General features: G+C 46.5%; 1 protein-coding gene across 2 annotated transcripts in view; it reads right to left on the reverse strand.

Moving 5' to 3' along the window:
- GNAO1 (G protein subunit alpha o1) overlaps positions 1-27,734 on the reverse strand; it is a 146,262-nt gene that overhangs the window by 68,797 nt on the left and 49,731 nt on the right. For both annotated transcript variants that reach the window (XM_075510509.1, XM_075510507.1), the window contains exon 3: positions 26,350-26,491. In XM_075510509.1, the coding sequence (XP_075366624.1) occupies positions 26,350-26,491 (142 nt within the window). The remainder of the gene's footprint in view (positions 1-26,349; positions 26,492-27,734) is intronic.

The raw sequence follows: 27,734 nt of genomic DNA on the forward strand, positions 1-27,734 counted from the left end.
CCACGTGATGCTGTTCAGCACCTTGTAACACTGAAGGGTTAGGACCCCATCTTGTTTCCACTTAAGTTCAGCTGCATGTATAATTAATGTGAAGTGCTTACTCCCACTGCTGCCACTGGAAAGGTACCTTTGACAGCACCTGGCCTGGCCATGCTCTGGCACTAGAGCAGCACGTATTCATTTTTACTACGAGTGAAATAAATCTTTCACTACTCAGTGTTCAGAGTTTCGATTTTTGGCAATGGGCTTTCACATTCAGATACTCCTCATGCTTTGCAACATGGCAAAGATATTAAAAACACAATTTAATTTTGGTCTCGTTGCTGATCAGTTCAGTGGGAATTCTCAATCAAACTTTAATGTTTTCCTTGTAAATTTCAGAAAAATCAGTAATTGGTCTGATAATTGAATTTTCAGATCATGTATCAAAGGAATAATGCCATGCATGGGATAAGCAGCAGTCTGCCTCTGGAAGCCCAAACATCTGAAATGGAAAATTCTGCAGAATTTAGATAAAGACTTGAATATACTGCTGGAGCGCTAAGAATAGACCATATTATTTATATCGTCAAAGGAAGCGGCTGAAATCACAGAGATCTTCAGAGAGTAAAGATGCTCAGACAGTTATGCACAGGAATCGTGTTCATGGACCTGAAGTGGAAAGCTACTGATGTCTCAGCATAGGCATGCTGCCCCCAGCGGGCCCCATGGACCAGACGGCATTTCATGCAGAAGAGAAGAGAAATGCCAGGCTTTTCCCTCCTGGAAGACACACTCAGGGTATCTTACAAGTACCCAAGTAGGGAGTGGGGAGTAACTTGCCCATTGCAGAGATGTCTTGTGCCCCACTGGGTGTGTCTCCACTGCGCTGAAGTCCCTGTGTGCTGTATTTGTCCCATGTCTCCAACAAAGAGCTTTATTTCAGAGATTCATTAGTGTTTTCCCATTGAGTTATTCTCCAGGTCCGGTCCTTCTTAGAAGTTGATTTCTGACTAGATCAGAGAATAAAATGAAAGAGCTAGTGGGAAAAATTCAAAACATCCTTTTAATTAAAAATAAAATAAAATAGAGGCCTCATAGCCATAACAGATGACTGCGTTTCTCTGAAGTTCACATATTTTAAGAACTGTGCCCCTCTCTCCTGGGACCATGACTGCACCACTCAGTTTTTCCCGTCCTTCAGATGCTTTCAAGCTCAGAAGTGTTTCCAGAAGTACAATAAATGCCTGCTTTCAGTCCTTGTTTAATTTTTCTCTCGTTCCTTCCAAGTATGTTTCTTGTCTCTTCACTGACACTTTCCACCTTACCCTCTTGTTCCCCATCTCTCTAATTGAAGGTGAACATCTCCAACTCTGAAAAGTATATAGATGGAGGGGTCCTGTTTCCTCTCTCTCACAGTTTGCAACTCCAGTGGCTTGGTGAAATTGCTCCTGTTTGTGCTAACATACAAGAGAGGAGAGTCAGAGACCATGAGCCTGCTCCTCCGCTCCTCCTGTGCCCGTGTGATACCTTCTTCCATCAAGTGAAGGCAACAGGAGTGTGTGAAATGGTTGGAGCGTGCCCATCCACAGGACTAGGAGACAGATGCTTGGTAGGAAGCATGCCTGCAGCCTGCTCCGAGAGGCTCAGGTGCCAGATGAAGGATCTGCTTTCCTGGAGAAACAAGCAGTGCCAACCACAAACTGCGTCCAGGACGCCCTCCTGCAGAGGAGGGGAGCAGGGGCTGTTTTCACACTACCTACCGCGGGCGCCTGGCTAAGGTGCCACCAGCCTCTTCAAGGAACTGTAGTCAACACTTGCAAAGAAGGTGATCACTCATCGCTCTCATCAGTTTAGGTGCGGAGGGAGAGATGATGTTCACGCTAATTCAGGCTTCTTTTTTTCTTTTTTGACAGTAGATGTCTATTCGGCTTTGCCAATCCTGTGTCCATCAGAGCCAGCTGGATGCTGGGGTTTGTCCTCTGTGCCATGACAAGAAGTTACACTGGTGTTTGCAAAACAAATGTGCCAACGGATTTTGGCAGGTGGTTCTCTCCATGGCACGTTCAGATAGTATCAAGTTCTCTCACTTCAGCAGTATCAAATGTTTACATTAGAATAATAACAAAATATCCTCTTTTCATTTTTTTCCTTTAATTTTAATTTTCCTCTCACTTCCACTTATCAGCTAAGCATTGCCATTGCTATGTAGCAAAAATTAAGACATTCAAACTGTTCTGTTCAGCTTTTCACTGTCAAGAATTCCAGCAGAAACTCTTTCCCTGAAAATTGTGGGATTTTGAGAAAGCTGCATTTTTAGACAGAAAATTACTTCCAGGGAAATAAATAAAATTGGATAGTGTATGTGCTGGCATTAGCTCAGCTCCTTCCATCTAGGGGAAGGGGAGTTGTTTTTAAATTCATTCACTTGGATGTGCAGGAAAAAATGGCTCTGATTTGTTTTGATGATTAAAACATCCAAAAATATCAGTTTCCTGTCCATCATTCAGAGCGTGTTCATGTCAGACAGCAAGAAGGAAAGTTTATCCTTCAACAGTGACGGAAGACCATGAAACCAGCTACCTCCAGCTGCAAGCGCTGTTTGCCGCTGCTGGGCTTGGTCGTCATTCCCACCCCATGCACAACTGCTGTGTCAAGGTTAAAGGCTTACAGAGATGGGGGCCACATTCATCTGCAGATTCATAAACCTGTAGGTAACTGCTTATTAATAGCTCCTTCTGCTAAGAAGACCAGAAATTCTGTGCTAAATGATCCATCAGGCAGCTTTTGCTGATAGCATACATTTCAGTAGCAACAAGTATCTCAGGTACTCTTGCTCTGATGGTGAAGAACCAACCGTAGCACCTGTGTGGTTTTGCTGCGGGGATAGGAAGCAATCCCCGGCTTCATCCTTTGGTATTGCAATGGTGATGCTACCTAGCACGTCACTGGAAAGAAAACACGTTCCCCTTTCCTCATGCTTTCTCCATCTACTGCATTTCAGGTATGGGATGGGCAAAATGAAAAGGCTCTATAGTGGTTTAACAGTCTGCAGCATCCTCAAAGGGGGGAGCCAAGGTGTAGGGCCAGGAGAGCTCTTGGGCCTAGCCACTGTTGGTAACAGGCGTTGTGGGAGGGAAGGGGTGGTTGTATAGCTCCGAGACACACGTGGGGCGACAGCGAGGCTGGCAGCCCCTTCTTCTCGAAAGCGCTGATGGAAATCTAGCCTGAGAGGAAGTTTCAAAAGGTAGGTGAAAGCTATGGAGAAGTAGGTGGTTTGGAGGCGATGATGAAGAATTGGTGGAGGGAAAGGGTGCTCCCAACAACACATTACTTCCCAGAGTGATATGTGTAACATCACACCCTGGGCAGCACCAGGCATGTATCTGTACCCAGCCAGCTCTTCCCCCATGCAGTTCACACAGCAACCATGCCTTTCCAAGAAAATGTCAGGGGAACATACCGCTGTGATGGCCTAAGTTGCATTCATTCCTCATACATTCCTGGGGAGCCTGATAAAGATAAACTCTCCTAAGTTACCGGGTAGCACATACACAGGGGAGCACTACTGGGTGCATCTCCACAGGGCACACACACGCAGGAACAAAGGCTGCAGGAGCCTCATGCAAATACACCCCTCGCATAAAAATAAAGCACCAAACCCACCTTCCAGCACCCTGCAGGTTTATTGGAAGGAATAGCAATGGGAAAGGCAGATGAACAAGGGTTAACAAAACCGACAGATATTTCCTGTACCAGCACAAGCAAGCTAGACAGAGAGGTGGGGGATTTAGGAACCGCTGTGGGCAAGTGCACATCAGAGTCAGGCAGGCTGGGGAGCAGCCCCTGTGCTCACAACCAGTGACAGCTACAGCTAGTCTCAGCCTAAAGATGCTCTGTCAAATATTTTGGGCCCAGCCTCATCAGGGAACTCTTCATCAGGTGATTACACAGCCAGTACTACTCATCTGCTAATGATGGTTAGCAGAGCCATATAAATGGGGAGACGGGTGCACTAGAAAGACTTTTGCTCTGGGGGACTGAGGAGTGCAGGGTGTTGGAGAGGTGAGCAGGTGCCAGGGAACGCTCCGGGTACACCTCTCTTGCTGTCTCAGATAACTCAAGGGCTCTATGTACTCGAGAGGATAAGTCATGTTCAAATGTAGCAATTAGGGCTTCTGTTAGAAAACCCATACTCTGCTTTAAGGGGCTTCTGACAAGAAATAATAGGAGATTAGCAGAGTACAGAGGGGCTCTGAAGCACCTGACAGCAGAGTTCCTCTCTTTAAGATGGAGCTGTTGATAGGCAACCAACTTAAAAGTTGGAGGGATACAGCTGATGTCTTCTCTCTTTCCCTTCACTATCACCCTTCTCTTCTAACCCTTTTAGACTCTATCTGCATGCAATAGATCCTCCAAAATAGTCACCTCTCTAAACCTGGAGAGGAAAAAATGTCCATTTTCTAAGCTATCCGCCCCCAGTCAATTCTGCCTGCAACCTGACTGCTCTTCTCCAGCCAGCTGTTTGTCTGGAGGCAGCTTTGTGTCCTCTCCGAAAGCAGAGTGGGACCCAGGTCATGGCTTTGAGACTAAGAAACTAAGTCTTAGATACTTTTCTTTGGGAGAGAAATAATCTCTATCACCTTCACAATAAAGGCTTTTCTGGGCTCTGGCTCAACTGCTTGGGCATTGCAGCAATGTAGGAGGTAATTCTGGTTTTAGGGTTCCTGTAACTGAGAGCAGTCAGGAGCTCAGACGGGGAGGAGAGGGAAATACGAGAAATGTGAAATCTAAGCCCTAGTATTGCTTTTTTTTAAAGTTCCTAAGAAGGGGAAAATGGCAAACTGTATCATAAACTGGAGGCTGGACCCTTGGGAACTCCTCAGCCTTTGACTTCTGAACACCTTTCATTTCTCTTTGCAGCTAAGGTTTTGCTCTTAGTTACACTATTCAGATCTTGCTTTGTGTATATGCAATTTCCCTGCTCATCTTCTGGAAATGCAAAGCTGTCTTGTCAGCCTAAGGCTGTTCAGCAACCCACTGGGCAGACCTAGCCAAAAACCCCTCAGACAACCCCACAACAGTGCCCGAGAGTGCCAATGATAAGTGCTACAGAGAGCGTGCAAGAAACAGCAGACTTTGAACTCTACCATGCCCTAACTTAAGGCGTTTTTACAGGCTGAAAGCCCTCTTTATCTCACTTAAGCTTAATTGCACAAAACACTAAAAGCTTCCACCCTCACTCAGTTGCAGCTCTGGTAGATTGATTCAAAGCCTAAGTGCTTCCCAGCCCCTCCAGCAGTACAGAGGATGGTGGATTTGGATCCAGGTATCAGGAGCTCCCAGACGGCAAACCATAAAAGCTTGTAACTTTTAAAGCCTGCTAGGCTGCTCTCTTTCTAATGCCTGTGTATCAACGGTGTGAGGCTTGAAGACTTGTTGGTAGTGAGTCACTGGGAGGCAGAACTTGGTCTGAAACATACGGGGAAAGTTCACAGCTCCAAACTGACTTGACCCTATGACTCAGGGGGTGTGTGTGTGTAAGCACTATATAAAATTTCACTTTATGGTCAAGTACAAAACCAGAAGATTCCAGCATTGTGAAAAATGACTTGAAAGAGTTTAAGGAGTAACGGGAAGTAGAGACTTAGCTACAAGACACCCGGCGTCGTCAAAGGCAGGAGAGTCTCAGGACGTGGCAATTGCATGGGCAAATGTTGCAACAACCTCAGATGCCCAGAGACTTTCCCATCCAGTATCAGGCAGATGAGTGTGAAAACATTAGCAGTGACCCTGTAGATCACCAGCACGGAGTGCTCCATGAAAGACCACTTACATGCACAGAAAGTCCCAAGGTCTTTCAAACCTTGCTTCAAGTTCCCAAGCTAGTATAGCAAAGACAAAAGGTGAAGGTAAAAGTTGTGAGGTGTGGAGGATAAAAGGCAGAAAGAAGGATACAAACACAAGATAAATCAGAGTTGAGTAGTCTCACTTCTGAGTCCTCTTTAGTGTAAGGAACAAACTCTGCTGGAGTTTTTCTCTCCCTGCCAGCCTGGCATAAGCCCAAATTAAAACTAGAGGATATTTTTTGCAATGCAGTTTTTTTTTTCCCTGATCCCATCCCATTACTGGTATCAGCCATGGGTAGCTAATATAATCAAGAGACTAAGCTCTAGAATGAAGCCTGAAGTAAAGATCAGGCAAGCAAAGCTTATGGGAGTTGGGAATGGCCACTGGATACTTGGACAGCTTGACATGATTGACCTCATTGGGAAGAAAAAGGCTGAGAAACCTAGAACAGAAGCTATAGGGCAGAGAGGGGAAAGAAATAGCAAAGGAGGTTTATTGTCTGCTTGTACACATGCATAGCATTAGGTGAAAACACAGAATTTGAGATTGTGTACCTCACTATTGGTTACAGGTCAGGCTGTCACCTCATGTTAGATCATCTTACTCAACATACAAAATCTCTCACTGAGTAACTTTTCCCAAAATGCACAATTTCTCCTTCTATCAGTTTTCGCTACGACAGTAGCTTTCCGCATAAGCAGAAGTTGATGTTTATGATTACGTTTGCAAATGCCAAAGTTCCCCAAGAATCAAAATAGACCCACGTTTACCTGACAAGTATACTATTTTAAAATCTTTTGCAGGGAAAAAAAATCCATGGCTAGGCAAAAATGCACATAAATAGCAGTCGGCTTGGCGTCATTATCACAAATACAAAAAACATTTGGGGACCTCTTTTATGTGCTGAATATTTCATTCAGTCCTGCAGTGCAGTGACTCCCTAAACCTTTAGTGAGCTGAGCTCTGCTTTTGAGGCTCTAATTTGCTGTTGCCATGACATTGTTAATGTCTGAATTGCTTTTTTTAACCACTCTTCTCCTTTTTTCAATCTCTTGCAGAGGCATTCTGAAATAGTGGGCACAAGCTGATCTTGTGGAACAGCCTGTGTGTCCTCAAAAATAAGAGAAGAGTGTTCGTTTTTACAAGCTGGATGGCTGATACAGTCCTGATAGATGGATGATTACAATCCTGATGAATGATAGCTTTTTAACTGGAGAAACCACAATGATCATATCTGACCTAGTTGAGATAATTTTGGCTTTGGTGGGGGGTGTGAGGGGTGGGGGTCTATTTCATCTGCTGGGTTTTTTAAATAGTGACATTCAGAAAAAACGTTATTAAATAAGCAAAAATTAATTGTTCTCTTATGCATAATTGGCCTTCCAGAGTGAGTAGAGTGCACAGAATAACATTAAATTGCTCGGCAGCGAGTTTATTAACATACTTGTTTCACAGATCCAACTGAGAATGGAGAAATCTCTGTCAAGGTCAACCTTAGCAGAACAGCCTTGCTTCCTTAGGAAACACTTTTTGCAGGAGACGTACTTCCTTTAATGGGATACCTTCCAATCGCCTGCCTTCTTAATAATACAGCAGCCTTTGCTGTTCAGGGGTTTAAAGAGGATGTTTTTAGTCATTCTAAAGAACGATCATCTCGGCTCACCTTCCCTGGGCTTCAACTCTTCCCTCCGATCAGCCTACCTGGATGTGCACATCCTGCAGCACGTCCCCTTTGAGACTTGCAACGCAGCAAACTCTCCCATTATCACTTGTAACTGCAGCTACACCAGGCTGATAAATACCCCTTCGCCAGCGTGGGTGAGGAGACGGAGCCCAGTCTGTCTCTGCCGCTTTCTTGAGAGGCAGATCTCAACAGCCTTCTGAGCCCAAACCTGAAGTGATTCATCTGAGGTCACCTGCTGTCAGCTCCTCCCAGCAAATGCATCCAATACTAGTCCTAGTCCCTGTCCCAGCATGAGCCTGAGCCGGACTCCAAAGGTACTCTGATATTGGTATTTTTGCCTTTGGGATATGTCTTCTGGTTACCAAGGCTAGAGAATGGAAGATGTTTAGCAAGTGTCAAAACTTTAAAAAAAGCAGCAAGCTTGACAAAACGAACAGCATGTTCTCTAAAGGCACCATCAGGATCGTAGGTGAGACTTTAGCAGCTGTCACGACGCAGAGGTACCGCTGTCTTTTCTGCAGGCAAGAGGGTGATTACAGCGCTTGGAGAGCTGGCCTTGGCTGTTGGACTTGGACCCTGCCGGCACCCGGGAAGGGGCTGACACTGGCAGATCCCATGCTCGTGACCTGTCTTGTATTGTAATGTAGCAGGATGTGCATGGCTGCAGCGATGTCTCTTCGTGGCACTGGTTTCAATTCTGACATAGGAAGCAGAGACCGAGATCAGCTGCTCCCAAATGCTCACTCTTACAGGACAGAAAGGGTTCTCTTAATGTCCTGGCCAGATGTAGTTGGAGTCTTTTCAATTCAGTCTTTGCTGGGGTGCTGTTGGGTTCCACCCTGGGTGATCTAGTGGGCAAAGACTCCTCTCTTACTAGGGCTTTCTCAAGTCAATATTATAATTCCCATTCAATGGGAAGAAGAATGGGTCCACAAGTGTTAGGTCTTTTGGGGCCATACAGAGTGCAAAGCACTACTTAAAGCTTAATAACCCCATAACAGCTTCGAATATTTCCTTGTTTCAGTCTCAGTTTTTATGGGTATATCTGAAAATAAATAGTGCTCTTGGAATGCACTAACAGTGACATCTGAGTATTTCCAGGAACCTACACTATAAAAATGTCTGCCCACCACTGAAAGGAATAGAGATTGACATTTCAGATAACAAACAAATGCCTTTGATTTTCTCTCTGTGCCAAGGAATACTGATATTGTCTCTGTCTCCTGGGCATTCTTCAATGTGCCTCATTAGGACGTTATGAAATGTTGCTCTGTTTGTTCTGTTGTAAAATAGCAAAACAAGCCTTGGGGCCAGATTGACTTCAACGGAGCTGGATGCGGATCTGCCCCCTGCACGGGGATGCTTGTGCCTGGCCTGGCTGGAGCAGGGAGGGCTGGGGGAAGAGGGGGGAGAGGGAGAGACAATCCCCTGGCAACTTCTCACTGTTTTCTTCTCTTCCAACAGCTCAGCTAAGGAAGGCCCTAACCTAGCGCTGCTATTCTCTTTAATGTAAAAGCTTGGCAAGACCAATTCTGCTGTGTTAACACACATCTGCAGGATTTCAAAGGTTTCGGTCTTTAAGATAGAGGTGGAGCCAAAGGCAGATATAGAGCACTTTTAGAAACCGTTCATTTTCCCAAATTGGAGCTCTTAAGATAAACAGATTGCTCCTTGAAAATACCACAGGGACGCTACAGTCGTACTGTGTTTTTTCACTCTATGAATACCAGGGAAATGTGTTTGGTTCTTTTTTTTTTTTTTTCCTAATAAACACTTGCAAAGAGTATACCAGACCACCAAGGTTAAAACATGCATGGGAAAACCTTCTACAGCTCATTTTGCCAGTGCATTTAGCAAATCTTTGGTGTTCACACCTACTAAGGAGTCTCTTAATGAGTCAAAGTGGATATCTGATCTGCACAAACAAGGTGAGCAATTGTATGCACTACTCACTTATAATAACATACAGAATCAGCCCCCACCTCTTCTGCTATTGCACATGCCAGTGTGTTAATGGGTAATGTCTAATCCTGCCCTTTGCTAATCCAGTCATGTTTGCTTAACCACATTAGCCCAGTTACTCCCAAGATCTTTCCCTCTATAATGAATAATCTTCAAGTTCAAGTGGCGAAGGCCCATTTCCATTTTTAGAGATTTGAATGTCAGCCACAAACTTGGATGTAGATTCCTCTGGAGATCTACCAAATATGGACTCTTGAAAATTCAGTACTTTTGGAAAGGTCAGAAGCGATTGGGACTGCAAAATCTTTTCTAGCCTGGCAAACTCGCTCTGAGTTGCCATGCTTTGGACTAAGTCACCCCTGACTTTGGACAAAGCTTTAACAGTGTCTTTTAATCCTAGGTTTTCAGACATCATGATGGGATGTTGCCATGTGAGCTCACATCAGCTTTGTGAACAAATCAAAGCCACACATAATTGCTGATTTCAAACCCTTGAAGAGTTTGCCCTGCATGATATAGTTAATACAGAACTTTAAAATACTGTGATGGAGCAAATTAGAGTGGCGTGAAATAGGATTGTAGTTACAAGATGTAATTAGAAAGCACTGTGAATTATACACTTTTTATAATATATAAGCTGGTTATAAATAGGACAGATGGATAGACCAACAAGAAGTTGCTTCTTGAAATCTGGTGATGCAAAAGAGCATTACAGGATCAGCTCTCTCACCAGAAACAAGACCAGTTTAAGGTCTTCCTGCCTCAAACCTGGGATGGCTGTTTCCCAGGATAGCAAAGATTAGTTTCTCTAGTTCCACAAGCAAGAATTAGGTCTTTCTGCTTATGTTTTCTTCTGGGCATAGACTAAGGGGTCATTGACAACATTTTTAAAGTTTTTGTTGAAGATGAGCTGCTTTCACTGAGAGATCATCTCCCAACCTACTTCACCTATATCAGCCTAGCAGATAGGGTTGCTGATACAGAGGGCTTCTGGACCAGACGCTTTGCTCGTAACAGGCATGGCTCCACCACCTGCTTGAGGACTTTCCCTCTGGGGCACGTGGAGATGGTGGTCGCAGCAGGACCTCATTGTGCAGGCTGCAGAGGTTTAGCATAGCCTGCAAAGCTATCTGCCTTCCTCCACTTATACGTGGACGTAGGAATGACTTTGCTGAGATAGGTATCTCAGGGCCTGGCCTGATGTGTGAAGAAGGCAGGATGGCTCCTTCGGGGACATGATGGCAACGTGCAGACCCAGAGGAACTGTCCCCTTCCCCTCTGGCACTGCTGTCTGTTTGCTGGAGGAGTCCAGCTCCCGAATGAACGCCCTGAGAGTCACTGTGCTCCTGTCTCGGTGCCCTGGGGGCATTTCTGTGAGACACACTGACTTCGTTTGACATTTAATAAACTGCTTTGTTTTCAATTTTGTTTCTTACTCGCCAATTAAAGTGCCTTGTTGCCATGGCAACAGAAGGACATCAATAAAAGCATGGGAAGAGCAGGGTTGTGTTACCCCCAGGAACTCAGGTGGCAAAAACATCAGAGCCTCGTCTGCCCCCTCTGTGCAGAGTGCCTCTGTCAGTCTGTGCGTCTGTGCCATCGCGGCTGTGGGGCCCTTCTGTTTTGACTTGGTATGAGAGACAGAAAACATACAGGCAGGATTGCCAGGGTTTCTTTCCTGACATCTCACCTTAGGGGGTGGAAAAGGAAGCCTAACTCCAGATAAAGAGTCTTGGGCAGTGTATAAAGAGCGAAAGGCTTCTGGCTTCTGCCCATGCTTTCAGAGGGGTGTTGACCAGGAGGTGTGTGCTCAGGGTGTGTTGGCAGTGAGCGCAACGGCATCGCTGTCTCTCCGCAGAGGGCACTGTGGCATTTTGAAGCCTGGGGATGAAGGCCCGGTGGTGAGGATGGTCCATGTGAGCCATCTGCCCTCTTGGGTTGCTCTCTGCCACATTGTGTGTCGTATCTGCAGAGGCAGAGCCTGCTCTTGGAGACAAGCCATTCCCAGTGATAATGGATGGGACAGCTTTAGCCCTGTTTATTTCAGCCTGTCCTAGTCAAAAGCTTAACTTGTGGATGAAAGGAATAGCTATTCACAGAGCTAGGAGAGTACATGCAGATCTGACCTTTAGAACAACCTTTTACAGTTATGGAGATGCTAATTTTATAACTCCACTACTTGATATCCTGTTTAGCATTCAGCTAGACCCTACTGCCCCTTTCTTTCCTGTAAGCACTGGTAACAACCATCTGAGAAGCTTTGCTGCTGGTCCTGCACGTGAAATTGGATCTCCGTTCCTTCTGCACATCAAGTGCTTTATTTCTGACTGCTTCTAGAATATGTCTATCCAGATTTAGGTGCTAGGCACTGCTTCAGATGCCCTGGATTTATAGCTGTAATTTTGTGTGTGTGGACCAAGGTGCTGGCAGTTCAGCTCATTGCTTCACACAACGTCCTGATGTCTGGTTCAAACCCAGTATTATGGTAACCCACAACAGAGGCCAAGGGCTGGGTCTCTGTGGCTTTGGAAGAATTTAATCTCTCACAGCTAACACCTTTACCGCAAGCATTAATGGGCACTTTTCATTAGCTGCCTCCTCTTCCAGGCCAACTGAGAGGAAACAGAAATTAAGTCGGTGTCTCCCTGTGGCATGCTTGGACTTGGGCTGCTGTTTGCAGAGGGTGCTTGAGTGAAGCTCACTCGAATCCTGACACTCGCCTTGGAAGGAAGCACTGATACCTCCCCCAGCTCCTGCCCCAGAGGAGAGGAGCTGTCTGGCTCAGCGAGGAAGAAACAGAACAAACTCAGCACTGCCCCTGCCCACCTGCGAAGATGGACTCAATGATCTTAAAGGTCTTTTCCAACCTAAATGATTCTATGATTCTATGATCACCCCTCTCCTAGAACAGCCAAAAGAAGAACCGAGTTCAGTGCCGGTGAGTGGGATAGGAAACTGTCCTGGCACTATTAAACCTCCTTCACAGTGTTGAGTGTAGCAATCTGATCAGTAACTCCTGCTCTGAACAAGGAACTGCATAATCAGCATGAAGGGAAATCGGATTTTTCTGGCTCGAGGAACTTGCTGGAATAATTCTTCCTGATCCCAGGCAACACCCTACAGCTTCTTATGGAAAAGGGCTTATAACTACACGGTGTGCTGCTGCTGCCTGATGCGTATAATAAGGGTTTGTAAGGGCTGCTGGGGAGAACATCTGTTTACATCTGGAATTTAATTTGCAGAAAGCTGGTGCTTTGCGGTGGACTCAGCCCCTGAGCTCAGTTCTCCTCCTAAAGGGTCACTGAAGACTCACTAGCACTGGAACTAATTCCTGGCGATCTCTTGGAGGATTTCAAAGCAAGCCAGATAATGATAGTGTGGAGTGATAGGCTTCCCCTCCCCATCAGCCCTTGCTGTTTATTTGCTGCCCACTCTTTCTTTGCAAAGTTTATGGCAAAGGAGAAAGGGACATGGCGCAATAGCCTGTTCACTCCCTCCATCCTTTGTGCTCTTGGATCTGCCCAGAGAAATGAAGCTGAAAATGCATGCTGACAAGCAGCATGACCCCAGAACTGGGGTCTTGCCTGCGCAGGATTTTAGGGGACAGATGATTAGTGGTGGAAAGGCAGCTCAGAGCTGCTGCCTGTGTGGATTACTATTAGCAGCTCTGTACTCATCTTCTTTCTTCTTCTTCCAAATAAATGTATCAGCTGATCATGCTTTCTGGTTCGAAATGTGCTGGGCATAGCTCGCTCCTTGGCTTTACCGTGCAGTGGCACGCAGGGAAGGACCACTGGAGATGTCTGCGTGCAGCGGCGTGGCTGGCTTGTGGTTGCAGGCTGCTGGGGACGAGCGCAGCAACTGCCTGAACAGGGCCAGGCTTTGAACCCTACAGCTCCTTCAGGAATGGGAAGAGGGGAGACAGAAAAGGGTGTCTGCCCAGGAGGTGGCTTTGAAGGTGATTCAACACGGTAAAATGTCTGTGCATACAGCCCATGACTGTGAAATAAGTAGAGGTGTAGTCTGGGTCCAGCTCCTCTTGGTTTCTGAAACGTCATGGCCCGAGAGCCTTGATGCTGAAATTGCTCAGAGTCCTTATGCTGGGGGATAGCCTTCCTCCTCCTGGTACACAGTTCAGGGCTTTAGGGTTGGGATTGTTTTGTGCATGTACATTTTTTGCTTGGATCACCAACAAGAAATTGTAGATGCTCATTTCTTAGTCCGCAACGACATAAAGATCAGCTAAGCCAAAAGCTCAGCCCTGCAGAGCCTTGTGTGCTGCTACAAATTGTCCTATAGCCTTCCCTGAGGTTTTGTTCTTGGAGAAAAAGTTGAGAAAATAAGGATTTTTGCCTACTCACTTGTCACAAGACCAGCCTGAACTTGGCTCATGATCCACTGTAATGCTGAATATGGTCTTTTCAGCCTTGGTATGTCTTTTGCCTCTGGAGTAAATTAAATAAAGAAGCCTGAAATAGCGGCATGTGTACACCAACACAGACAGCAGATTTAACCCCATGCCGTTTCCCAGGTGAAGGATCTCACCAGTGGAAGTGAGCAAGGGAAGATAGGTGTGTGCCATGGCAGCTAAGAGAAGCAGAACTTGAACTTGCTAGCAAAAAGCTGCGTGCCTTGGGAGGGGTTGCCTGCAATGCGCATTGAGGGAAGCTGTAGTAAAACAAAAGTCTGTTTAAAAGTAAGGGACTCGAACAAGGACAGCACAAATATCACCAGTTAGAAACCTTTGCATGCCTCATAAATATGGCAGTGGAACTTGGCAAGAGAAAAGCTTTCCTAAGCTTATAGTACCAATAACAGTAATTAAAGAGAATAAAAGCTGGAAGAAAAATGGATTCGAGACCTTTGGCTAAGGTGCTGGTGAGGTGGTGAGGAAAAACTAGCCTAAAATTCCCCTGTCTTTGGCATCCACAGAAATGTCACACTGCGCCTCCAGATAGGTTGTGTTGCCAAAACCTGCCCTGCATAAAAGAAAAAAAAGTACACAAATGTGATGACATGTAGAAGGGAGAAATGGAGATGAGACCTGGTTCTCACTTGGAAGAAACTAATTCATAACTTTATGGAACTAACTCAGACTCACTGGATGGTGACTATTGGGATCTCCTTCTTCTCAGAAAAATTTTCCTTTGTTGACTGGAATATCATCTACCAGCACTAAAAGCTCCCATAATTTTAAATAAAAACTCAATAAAATTGGCAAGCCAAACATTCTCCTGGCCTCATAAAATGTTCTCTACTTCTCTGCTGCTGCCTCCTGTTGCTTGGCTTTGATCAAATGGACAGACAGGTATGGGTGGGAGCTGGTTTGAGCTGCGTTCCCAGGAGTGTGAGCATAGCTGGGTCCTGCTGTGCCCTTCCTGAGGAAGGCTTGGCAAGGAGGCTTCCTCCTCTGGAGCACAGCCGCTGCCGGCAGGTAGGAGGGAACAGGATGGGACCCTTTTTGCTTCCCAAACTATTACCTGCGAAGACCTATTTTGGAGCTGTAAGTCTGCTTGCATCTCCTCTGGTTAACAGATGCTCATTTCCTCTGTGCAATATATTCCCCTCCCATCCCTACTTGTAAAACCTCCTAAAATTGGAAGCAATTTCTCTGGAGGACAGAGTCTTGCTCCTGTTTTGCTGTGAGCCTAACTAAAAAGTAACTGGTTGTATGCAACACGTGACCCAACAGCCTAGAAACCCGACCAGACATTTGTAATGTATATCCAGCAAGTAAAATCAGGATAGTAAATCCCCTTCCCACAAAGGAGCAAATGGATCTCAGGAATAGTTTCAAACTGCAGAGAGGTGGGATCACAAGCAGACAACAACCATATAGCTAACTGGGACATGTTAAGTCTACTGTGGGACTGTTCCTATGTGTCACTTGATTCTCCATTCCCATGACCTCAGCATAAATCAACAGTAATTCCCCTCTAATCAATGGAGTTAATCTAGTCTTAAACCAGTCTGTAGAAAAATTAAGAGTTAATTATAAATAGCCAACCTAGGGGAATTATTTCTTATCAAGGGAAAAGTATCTAGCAACAGTCATGCCATCAACACAGATATAATATGCTGCAAACCAGAAACTCCTACAGCCCTGGAAAATGAAGAGCACAGCAGAAAGGAAGATACTTGTTCAAAGCCTGTGGGTGAGATTTTCTTTGGCTCCTGAGTGGGTTTTGACACTTGGGAGGGATGCACTACACTGCCTGAAGCGATTCCGGGGAGACGTGCCGCGGATGTGGGTCTATGCCGGGGAAGGATGAGGCGTCCTGGGGCCCCCAGCGACTATCTAACAAAACCCCTAAATCAGACACAGGCTGATTCGCATGTCCTGCACTTTTTTTCTGCGCATTTTGTCTCTCTGTTTTTGACCACAAGGCTAAACATTGCCACAATGCAAAATGATACTGTTTTACAGCAGCTCTTGAGGCTTTGTTGTTTCCAGTCTTCATCTGAAGCTTGATTTTTTCCTTCCTTTGAATGAAACTCCGGGAACTCCTGCCTGGCCTCCCACTGCAGCAGTCCTGACCTGGGTGAACAGCATCTTTGGGCTCCTGCTGCCCTGTGTGAGGCTGGTCCCTGCTGCACCAGCAGACATCCTCACGCTCCAGTCGGTAGGTGAGGCTGATGTCAAAGCAGTAATCGTAGCTGTTAAGTGAGTTACCATGTGGTATCTTTAATCAGTTATTACCAACGTACACAATACTGATTAAAAGCCTCAGTAAAACCTGTATTCTGGTAATGAACTCCTCATGTGTGGCAGATCTTCTGCCATCCCCATGATTGATGCAGTACAAGGGACACATTCGAGGTACTGCCGTCTCACTGTGCCTCTGCTTGGGGGAAGGCAGCCATCCCCACGGTGGCTGCAAGAGCTCCCTCCCTGTCTGACTTAGCCAGGCTACGAGGAGCAGCCGCTTGCTATGAAGGGACATGTTTCCCCTTAGGAGGAGCAGGGCGGCGTGGGGCTCGGGCGCAGCATTGGCATGTTTTAATTTCCCCAAGGACAGCGTATCAGCTGGGAGCCTCTGCCTCCTTGCCTCAGCAGCTCAGCAAAATTCCCCTTTTGGAAGGATGGAACTTCACAGGCCACGACATGGCTCCTCCACTCCAGTCCGTTCCCCTGTCCGGGCTAATTTCAGTGTGTGAAGGGACTGTGCTGTCAGCGAGGCCTCCGCATGCCTCCCCACCGGAGCTGTCAAGGAAACCTGCTCTGTGCAGAGCCCAAGGTGGCCGAGCACCTGGGTTCAGCTGTGGCCTTGGTGCTCTTGCAAGGGCACCTGATGTTGTGTCTACTGGGGGGCTGAACTGCTTTTGTGTCTGTGGCCAGAGTGGACCACAGCAGGAGAATATTGTGTCCTAAGTTTATTAGCACCCGGTGTAAACAAGGACCATGTTCCCCATCCCTCCTCTCTCCCGTGCCCGGGCACAGCAAGGCAGCTGCCCCAGCTCTCCTTCCTCCCTCCCACACTGTCCCAAGCCCAGCCTGCCTGCGCTTTTGCTGTTTCCGAGCAAAGCCTGCACTACCCCTCACTGCAATCCCTCAATAAACATCAAAAGACAGAGTCAAGGGAGAGGTCCTTTCCCAAGACATTTGTTTTATGCCTTTTTGTGAGTTACACACCAGAGATCTGTTTAAGGCCAGGGATGCCCTGTATACATGTTTTCATTTTACATCTGGAGACATTCAAATAATAGGAACATCATAGAAGGCATTTGGAAAACAAATATTTTAAATGGCACTCCTAAAACCAGTGAGTAAGCAGCGTGACTCAGCAGCACTTCCCAACACCTCCCAGAAGAGACGGAAATAAATCCACTTAATAACTGACATGTATTTGAAATGTGCTGAGTAGTTTGTAGTTATCTGCAATTGCTGCTGGGAGAGCTGACTTGCAGTCATACCTGAAGACAGCACCCTGCCTGCATCAGGCTGCTGGCAGATGCAACCCGAACTTCAGTCTCAAACATGGTGGTGGCTTTCTGGAAGGATTTTAGCGAGTGCCCGATCACCCATATAGTCAGAAACACATATAAGCATCTTTGAAGCCTCTGCCATGGTGTGTGTTTAACCTTAGTGCCTCAGTTGCGCAGTACATCAAATAACTAGACGTATTTTTTGTTCTGGCTTATGGGTCTTTCAATCCCTCTATGGACAGAAAGGCTCTAGAGAAGGACAAATAGTATCTGACTGTTCACTGAGACCAGATGCTACCCAGGGCAAGGCCACTGCTGTCTGCTCTGCGGGGAGCGGCTGTGCCAAGCCCCATCGGATGGGCTGAAATCCGCCTTGGCCAGGCTGTGCTGCCCTCCAGGAAGGAGCGGGTGGTGGTGCAGAGCTGGCCCTCGCCTGACCTGCATCCCACCCCGGGGCCAGGAGCTGCCAGGAAGCCCCTTTGTGGGCAGCGGGGAGGCTTTCAGCTTCTCGGGGGCTCTGCTCCAGCTGTGCTCTTCTGCCAAATATTTTTGAACACCTTTTGTGTTGTCCTGCTGTGGCACTTTGCAGGGGCTCCCAGAGAAGCCATCTTCCACCAGTATCTTGTGGGAATGGAAAGCACCACCCCACCTCTCACTAATTCACCGCTAATGTCACAGTCTGGTGGCTGCTTTGCTCTCCCCTGTGTGCCGAGTGCTTCCCTGTCACACCACCTCCCTGGCAGCCCTAACTGCGGCTGCATTTGAATAACAAATCTCACAGGGGAAGGCAGGCAGCTCTTCTTCCAAGGGAACAGGTTTTTTTTTTTTTCTTCTTTTCAAACTAAAAATACTCCCACAATCAAAAAAACCAGTATCAAACACATAAAGCTTGTGGAGGAAAAATACATCCCCCTCTCAGTGAAAAGAGAGGGCTTGCAAGCAAGGACTATCCCCCCTACGGCACAGGGTCTGCATTTTCACAGGTGAACAGGGATGTTGGACAGTTTTGGGGGAGGTGGGGATCCTTTTCAAGGGTCCTTTGGAGGACTACTGTTGTTCATTACTCAGAAATCAAGCCTGAAATGGCAGCTGAAAGCAGAGGCACCAGAAAAAAAAAGCAGCTCTAAAGATGGATTTGCACCTGAAGAGGTTGTGCTTTCCACCAGCCAGGGAGCAAACAATGCCAGGAGAATTCATCTGACAAGCCTGTCTCGTGGCAGCTAGCTGAAGAGGAAGGCAATACTCATAATTTCAAAATCACCTTTTGGGTATTTCCTGTTTTCACTGGTCCTCCCATACACAAACATCCTCAGGCCTCTCTTACCCCTCCACGGTTCTAATGCCCAAAGGGCTGGGTGGCCCTTCAAGAGCAGGTTGTCCTGATCTCTCCTCATGGCATGGAGAGAAGAGGGAAAGCGCTACGAGCCCAAGCCTGTGTCTGGCTGGAATTCCCTTTCCTGGCACCAGTGACCGCTGCCTTGTCCTCTCACTGTGTCTCTCTGGGGACGCTCAGGCAGCATCTTCTTTAAAGCCCTCTTTAGGTGGTGAAAGATGTGATTAGATTCAGTCTGGAGCTTGGAGTTGGAGGTAGATGACTGTGGTCTCTCTCTTAGCAACAATCCCCTGAGACATCTCTTTCCCCCCTCTGTTTTTCTTCAAAAGAAAATTAAAAGGCTAATTTTAATTGATGGCATATGTTCTGGTCAGTGTTTTTATAGGATGGTTAGCTATAAAGCTAATCTCAGAATTGGGAAGGTGGCATGGATGGCAAGTGTCACCAATCTACAGTGCCTGGCCGATGCCAAGCACTCACCGGAGAAACAGATCTGAGTGGCATTTTGAGGTGTGATTCTCATCTGGCTCACTTAGATATGATGCTGAAGTGCATCAAAATACTTTTTTTCCCTAGAAATGTGTTTCTTAGGAACAGGTTTCTGACTGCACAGAAGGACTGGAAGACCAGGTGAACTTCTATCCCACCCCTGACTGCTGCCCATTCACCATCAGCCCACGGTGTCTGGGAGAACCCAAAAAGCAGACCCAGTGTTTACTTTTGAGTGAGGACTAAAGCGTTGCCATGCCAACACCATAGATATCATCCTGAAGCAGGACCAACGTGAAAAACATCACGTTGGCACATCAACTGCTCAGTAAGGTGGCACCTTCCAGAGAGCAGCCTTCCACACAGCATGCATTTCCAACTTGCTACGCGACTGCCGCCCACTCTCCCCTGCCTCCTTTCGGCTCCATTTCACACGGCCTGTTTTCACTCTCTACGAATTTTAACTAAAAATGGGTACATTGGGCCACCCTGGGGAAGTTTCAGGTTTTAGAGCTGTCAGTGATTGATAGTCTTCTGCTGGAAGAAAGGTTAGCTGATACTGCCTCTGGGTGCAGCGATGTCCATGCAATTCAGTCGCTTGCCTAGAGCACCTAGCTGTTTCCACTGCTATTACATTTTCTAGGCTATTTCTCTTTGAGTCCCCATTCCTCCCCTTCTCCTCAGGGCTGGTATTATCTCCCTCCTTCACAAACTCAGGATTTCTTCCTGCCCACAAGCACTGTTACATGTTTGCAGAAGACTCGGATTCTGACTGTTGTGCATCACCACTACTGCTGCCCTATAAATAGCTGTAATCCATGTGGTGCCAGAGCTAAGATCCCATTTTAGCCCTAAATGAATAGCCAGTTTTCTTTTGTAATTACCCAGGTTGGAAAGGAGGACGGATTGACGAACTTAGCCCAAGTAAAACTCTACATGTAAAACTACATGAAGAGTTGGCAACCTCCCACCCTACAACCTGCTTACTTAATTGGATGGCTCTTCTAGACCGAATTCGGTCTGTGAGAGCAAGCCATGATGTGTTTTATAGCCATGACACAAGCTTATTTTGTCTCCCTTCTAAATGCTATCTTTATTAGTAGCATGACTACAGTGAACTAAACACCGTTCTGGGGTGATCTTTTTTGCTATATGCAAGATCATTGTATGTCATTGACTTGATGACCACGACTTCAGCTTTGCAGAAGCGCAGAGCCAAGCTGTGCTGTTGCTGCTGCAGCAAAGCAAGGTCTCCTGGGTCCGGCCGCGGGTCTCAGCTGACTTGGCTGGGATCTCTCCTGGTGATGAGTGAGTTTGACTCTCCCTAAGAGGTAGAGCAAAGTCATGGAAGTAGACTGGTTCAGGCTCTTTTAGTTGGCGCAAAGGGCTATCATAAACTGTCTTCAGGCTCTGCTGTTACTTTACTGTGATAATTTATTAGACAAAGATTTTGTATTTTCAGGGGCTCAAGGGATTTCCCAAGGAGGAAAATACATCAGTGGGATGTGGAAGGTGCAGCTTTTGGTTAGAGAGACTCCAGAATCGGCGCAGTGGGGCTTGTAGGTCATGCACCATGACCATGCAGGCAGAGCTTACTCTGGGCTTTCCCTTCTTTGCAATCTCTTTCTCCTGCACCCTTGTTTTGCAGCAATGATTCCCGATACATTGGCCATCTCAGCCAGCAACAAGCCTTTCTTGAATGAGCCAACCATCTCCCCGGCAACAAGGCTGTGAAACCAACAAGTGCTTTCTTTTCTGTTTTATGTTTCCCACTTCTCAAGAAATGCCCTGCCTTTTATTTGTCTCCACTGCTCAAAAACATGAATGATGGTAACTGAAATGCACCTTGTGGAGGGACGAAGAGGGAGGTGAGCGAGAAAGATGGCTTTGGTCTTAATGGAAAAGAGTGACAGATCTTTACACCTTAGCAAAGGGCAGGCTGATACATTTGTCTGGTGCTGTTACAGTGATGAACCCAGCAGACCCAGTACAGCAGGAATGGTTATATGCATGTTGTGACTATTGCATGCAGCAAGCAAGCAGACTTCAGCTGCAGCTGGACATCCAGACAAATGCTGACACCAGGCAAAAATGGGGTGGCTAATGACCCCCTTATCCCATTTTCCCTTTTCTCCCACTCCATCCTGCTCCTCTACAAAGCAGCCCTAAGTTACACTTCACCATGGTGAAGTTCCCATTGCCTTACAACAGCAGACCAGCAAGAGCTGGCCGTATCCCCACTGCAGCAGCAGAAACCCAGGAATCCTGCATCCATCCCCAGATCACCTCATTAGCTACCAGTCAGGAAACGGAGGCTTCCTACCAGTGGGAGGTGCCTGATTAACCTCGCCTGCCCTCGCCAAAGTTATTAGCAGCTTTTTTGCATTTCTCACAGACCTTGGGTTAGGGACATGCAGCAGGAGCCAGCTGGTTTAAACAGACACCTGCCTGAAATGAAGTAAAATCCACAAATATCTTGAGCTGACAAGTAGAAAAGGCCAGTTACACAGGAGCAGGTCTTACGAAAGAGAGCTGCTCCCAGACACTGCTCCCTTCCAGCGACTGGAAGGCACCAGGTGACAGCAGCTGTGTCCCTGGTCCTGCCACTGCCTTCGGTCTTGTCACTGCCTTTGGCATGTGCAGAGGGGACGGGGCTGGAGGCACCAGGTTTCTGCATGCACCCCGCTGTTCAGAAGCAGGTTAGATGCAGCTCCAGTGCATGTGGCCCCCTTTGCCAGCTGCCTCGGGTGGGCTGTTCAATTACACTAAACAGATTTTTTTTAACATTACTAGCCAATATTTTAAAATGTCCCAGGTACATCTTTGTTTAGCTCACAGTTCAGGAGTGACACACTGTACACAGCATAAGGTCACCACAGACACGTTTTGCTACAAAGCCTGAAAGAAAAAATTCCTTATCAAAATTTTTTGACACTTTAGCCGCTTTCTAGTTTTCCCTTTCACAGTTGAAGCAGAGACACTTCCAGACTCCCACTGGGAAAAAAAGTTCAATTTGAAGGTCACCACCTGCCACCTCCGGACCCCAAGAACTGGGGACCTGTGACTCTGCCACCTCAGACATTTGTATCTGAGCCACGTGACTGATATTGGGATTCTCTGCTGAGTAATTTCTGAGCAATTTCAGCCTGTTTCTGTCTGGTTTATGCTAATATGAGCACTCTCTACAGCTGTTTTCATACCAGCCTGCACAGGGCGGTGTGCTTGCCTGGGCAGGCTCATTGCAGCCTGGGACCACTCCAAGCTGCTGACACCCCCAGACCCCCCAGCCTAGCTGCAGCTCTGGCATTTCGCCCGAATGGGATTGTAGGTGCTGCATTTCCAAGCAGCTTCTGAGGTCAGCATTGACCCGCTAAGGAAGAGACTTTACGCTTCTTCTGGTTGGCATTTCTGAAGCTGGACTTTGGAACTGGCTCTTCAAACAGAGGGATGAAAATCCATCACTTCCCTGCCCTTCCGGCTTGATCAGATCCAAACACTTGTACTGACTTCTAGATTCCTGGCTTTAAATTTCCATTTCCCGTTTGTTCCACCTGGGTACACTGAAAGGAAATCAGTGAGGAGCTTGCTTTATTAATATATTTGCACTTCAGAGAACCGTTTAATCCAGAGGCTACATGTTACGGCCTGACTCTTTCCTGCCTGTTAATCTGATTATAAAGGTAAGGACTGAGTAGTGCCCTATGGGCCAGCTGGAGGGTCCTGAGTAGTCAGGCAAGACCAAGCCTCTGCCCCTCTTCCTTCGTGTAACCCCTTGCTCTTGGCTAGTCGGATATCCAGACCTAGGGTAGTGGTGGCCCTGGAGATGAGGAACACCCATGGATGCTGCTCCTCATGCAACTGGCTCCTGTCTCTGCACTGACTGTTTCTTTTTCACCCGCCCTCTTGCAGCATGTAAAGGATTTGTGACTTTGCACTTGCACAGCTTTTCTGGAGTTTCAGACTCCAGACTGTGCACGGCGATAACATGCCATGAGCTGGCAGGATGTGATCCTGCTGCCCTGTGCTGAAGGATACGAAACAAGGACCTAGGTGCTGCCTGCAGGCCATGAACCTTTCGTGAGCCAGGCACACCTGCAAGAAAACCCACTCCCCTGAACAAGGAGCACGTATAAAAGTGAAATCCTACACGCAGACTGTTTTGTTCTTAACCTGGAGACAGGTCCATATCAGCAGAGAGGGTCAGCAAGACCTGGAGCATCTGCTTTTCGTGATTTATTTTGTCTTTTTAGCTCATATTTCTTACACTGATCTAACTTTGACTGACAAAAGCTAAGGGGTTTAGTCTGGACTCTTCCCTCAGCCTTTTGCTTTTATTAGACTAAATACTGGAGGTATAATTATGGGCAGGAGAAAAATGAGAACAGTGAGAGAGGATTTGGTTATTCTACCTCCATAACAAAACCAAAAAACATCTAATTCTCATTTATTAAGTAGGGGAGGGGTTTTTTTTGCTCCGAACATTGTCACGGTGCCATTTGGAAGGGATACAGGGGCTTCTCCACTGAAGTCGGGGTGGGGCAAGCTGTAATAGCTAAGCAGTCCCTAGGGAAAACCTGTCCTGGGCCCGTGCCCCCTCCTTCCCTGCTGCTGAATCAGGCTTGAGCAGCCGCAGCCCTGGCTCCCCTTCCCGAGTTCTCTTCTCTTGGGGGCTTAAGTGATGAGTAGGGGAAAATCCCCCACTAAAAGATTTGCATTGGAAACCGTTGGCTGAGGAATGACTTTTAAAATAGAAAAGCTTTGCTTGAAAAGGGATGAACCATGTAGCATAATAACAAATCGCCTGTTTAATGGCCTCTCTTTATAGCAGCTGTGCATTAATAAAGCGGGGTAGCAGAAGCCACGTGCTTCTTTGTAAGATTAAAATAAATACTATTTCATACTAGTACCAGCAACTTTCTGTGGAGGTAGACTAAGAGAAAGGAGCAAGTGGAAGACCACGGCCTGAGAGACTTGGTTTCTTTCCCCTCTGTCTACTGCTGGATGAAGGAATATTACTCCCATCTATGAAGGGAGAAGATACTCTGAATCAGCCCTCCCAGACTGTTGTTTGGTTTGTAGTGGTTTGTTGCAGGCTTGTCTGTACACAGTCAGCATGACACTATTGTAAGACAGGAGTAACTCCTCTAGGACTAAATACCTTAGGGGAAACCAGGCTGGGGAGAACTTAATCTAACTTGCTTTTTACTTTGCAAGGCATAACTCAGGATCCCTACTGCCATAAAGCATAAATTGAACAAGCGGTTCACAGTAGACATAGGGAGAAAGCTTTTCACTGTGAGGAGAGTAAAGCAGTGGACCAGGTTGCCCAAAGAGGCTGTGCAGTCTCCATCCTTGGAGGATTTCAGACCCGACTGGATAAAGCCCTAAGCAACCTGGTTTGACCCCAGAGCTAACCTTGCTTGAGCAGGAGGTTGGGCTAGATGCCTCCTGAGCTCCTTTCCAGCCCAAGTTATCATATGATCCTAGGAACATTTGGCATCTTTTCCACAGGAATATGAACAGACGCAACATTCATGCAGCCCAGTACTCCACCTCTCATTCCTGGCAGTCCTAATAACAGCTCTCCCCCTCCACACCCCACCCCGTACTTTGCCAGGCCTGGCACTAAAGCAGTGCTGAGTTTCCCTTCTCGAATTAGGACTTCAGGCATTAAAAAAGAAAAGAAATTTTACATTTTAAAGCTGTCTGCCACAGACTATTTATCAGACATGGAGAATGATTTGTTTCTGTTTTCCTGGGCATAGGTTTTTAGCTGAGACAAGATACGTTGCCTTGCTGAGAGCTGAGTCACCCACCAAGCAATCAACAGATTAATGTATTCAGTTCAAAAGCCATCAGCATTAGTTCTCGGCAAGCTCACAAGAACTCCATTATGGTATCATCTCTACATTTGGGATGGAAATGTCTTGAGGATTTAGAGTTCCTGTGGGAAAAATCCCTAGATGCAAAGAAATCGAAATACCCCTTTGCGATTGGGAGACATAAGGTACCTCTTCATACAGTAAGAGCACAGCAGAATTTTGGCATCCTTTCTAGTGAATGCTTTTATTATCAGCCCTCAGATAAGGAGTTTGGGGTATGTTGTACATCTGTCATTCAATAGTTATCTAAAAATAGTCATGATAAACTCAGTGGCATACAGGACTTTGCCTTTACTAGGTCTTTAATCTGAAATTATTTTATTTCCAGAGAAACCAAGTAGTTTTACTTTCTCCGGGATGGGAGCATGCAAAAAGGGTGGTCTTGAGTTCTCTAGGGCTCTGAGTTTCTCTGTATGGGCTTGGTCTGAGCCAGAAATGCAAAAAGGAGAGGCAGAGGCTGGCAGGGGCACCTCACAGAGGAGCCACTGTTTAAAAATAGGGAGCCGGTTAAAGTAACAACAGAATAGCAACTGTAAAAGGACAAGCTCGTTTAGGTGTGTGGCATGAGAAGGCTGCCAGACATCACATAGTTATTCTGATAAGACACATGCTAACACTGCTGCCTAAGACCCTGTCCATATGAACCTCAATGAAGTAATATATCCTCTTGTTTGCAAGCAAAATTGCTGTTTGGGTACACTTGAATGAGGGATGTATAAGTAAAAGCCAGTCAAGCCCCTGCAAAAGTCAAGTTAATCCTAAAAGCTTTCCTATATTAGCAGGCTGGTGGAAAGGATTTGAACAGCAGCAAGACTTCTCCCCGAGACATTTCTCCTTGCAGCCTGTGTTTCCAGCACATGCACAGTAGACAGGACACGTTCTCACTGTTTCCCCAAGTCTGTCAGTACCTCTGTCTAGGCTGTTCCCAGGTAACAGAATTTATTTTGTACTGTCCTGGCTAGTGCCAGTGCATGAGAGATTATGGCTGTTGTGACACAGAGGTCCCCAGGGCTACACTTCCTAGCACAGGTGTATACAAGTGGCATGTCATATACAGTTGTGCCTATGCCTCTGTTTGTTGCACAAACTGCATGTGCAATAGGCATACAATGGTGATGTAAACCTTCCCCACTCCCTCCTTTTCCCTCCAAGGTATTTGGACTGTACAAACACCTCCTGTTTGTGCTCTGGAGTCTCCAGGTGCTCAGTTCTCTGTACCCAAGCAGTGGTGACTTTTAACTTACCCGTCGTTCCTTATCACCGTATTCGATGCCCAAGGTATCCATGGCACGTACAATAGCTGCCAGTGACTGTATAGTGTTGCTGTAGACCACTGGCTTGTACTGCTTCACGTCTTCTCCAGAGAAGCCATCCTCGTGGATGATCCTGAAGAAAATGCAAAGGACAAAAACCTCTTGAGAATGTCATTTCAATGGGGGAGACGTTTAAAAGAGAGCTGTGCTCTTTTGAAGAGCACATCTGCTAGCTTGATTCACTTAATTTAGTCAGCATTTCTTTTTAAACCTTTCTGGTTGTTCACCAGCAGTGTGTCTGAGCTCAGTGCCTGGAATTAGCATCCCTTTTGCTCTCTCTCAAGGTTTTGTGCAGGGTCGGTGCATACAGTACCTCCCTCCCAACCAAAACGTGAATGCTGGAGGCTGGAGCCTGGACAGCCTCGTGCTCATATGCTTACCAGTCACAGGGGGAGGTTTCTAGGTCCTACATTATCTTTCCTGTCAAGGTCTATGGAAGTATGTTCAATGCTTCCAATGACCATCAGATCAGATCTTAGCCACTGAAACAAGTGGTAGAAAACCCTAGTTCTTGTCTAGTCCTTTTCATAGTAACTCCTGGGGTGCCTTACAAAAGAAAACAGAGTCGAAATATCCCTGCATGTATGGGGACACAGGCATGGATAGGGGAAGTGACTTAGTTGTGTGGCACTTAAAAGTATTTACAACCCTTCACACCTCCTCCCTCCTTTAAAAACAGTGCTGGAAGTTTTTCTGCCTAAAGGCATGATATGTTATCCCTTCCTAAAGCAATGTGGGAATGAGACCCATAGTCCTATCAGCTCTGCACACTGGATGCTCTGTCCGTTAGTCCCTATTAAACTCTGCAAAAGGAACTATTTGACGGAGCGAGTTCTTGCAGTCCCTTGCTCAGATCAGAAGACTGACCCCTATAATTTCTTCATCTCTAAGTAACTCAAAAACTAAGCCCGGGTGTGTCTAGAAAACAGCTAGGATTTGCAGAGCTAATTGTGTTTGACAATAATTCTTCCCAGTGAAGACATAAGTTATGATCACGTCTTTTAAATATTGCCGGACAGGATGATCTGCTTAGCAGAAATGAAGTCCTTGCTTGCTCATCCTCAGATCTCACTGGACAACAGAGAGTCCTTCAGTAACAGATCTGGTCACTGATAACACCTAGCACCTTGTCTATAACAGGATTTTTGTTTCCTTTTTTTCTAAATCGGATACATACAAACCAAGATCCTGACCATTGCTGGCATCCCCCTGGGGAGAGGGAGCGCTGTTGGGGATCATAGTGAGCTTGCAATAGATACAGTGCTGGGATGGCAGTGGAGAACGGGGCTGGATGCCAGCCCCGTGTTATTAACAGA

Source organism: Mycteria americana, chromosome 8 (assembly GCF_035582795.1).
Source record: "Mycteria americana isolate JAX WOST 10 ecotype Jacksonville Zoo and Gardens chromosome 8, USCA_MyAme_1.0, whole genome shotgun sequence".
NCBI lineage: Eukaryota > Metazoa > Chordata > Aves > Ciconiiformes > Ciconiidae > Mycteria > Mycteria americana.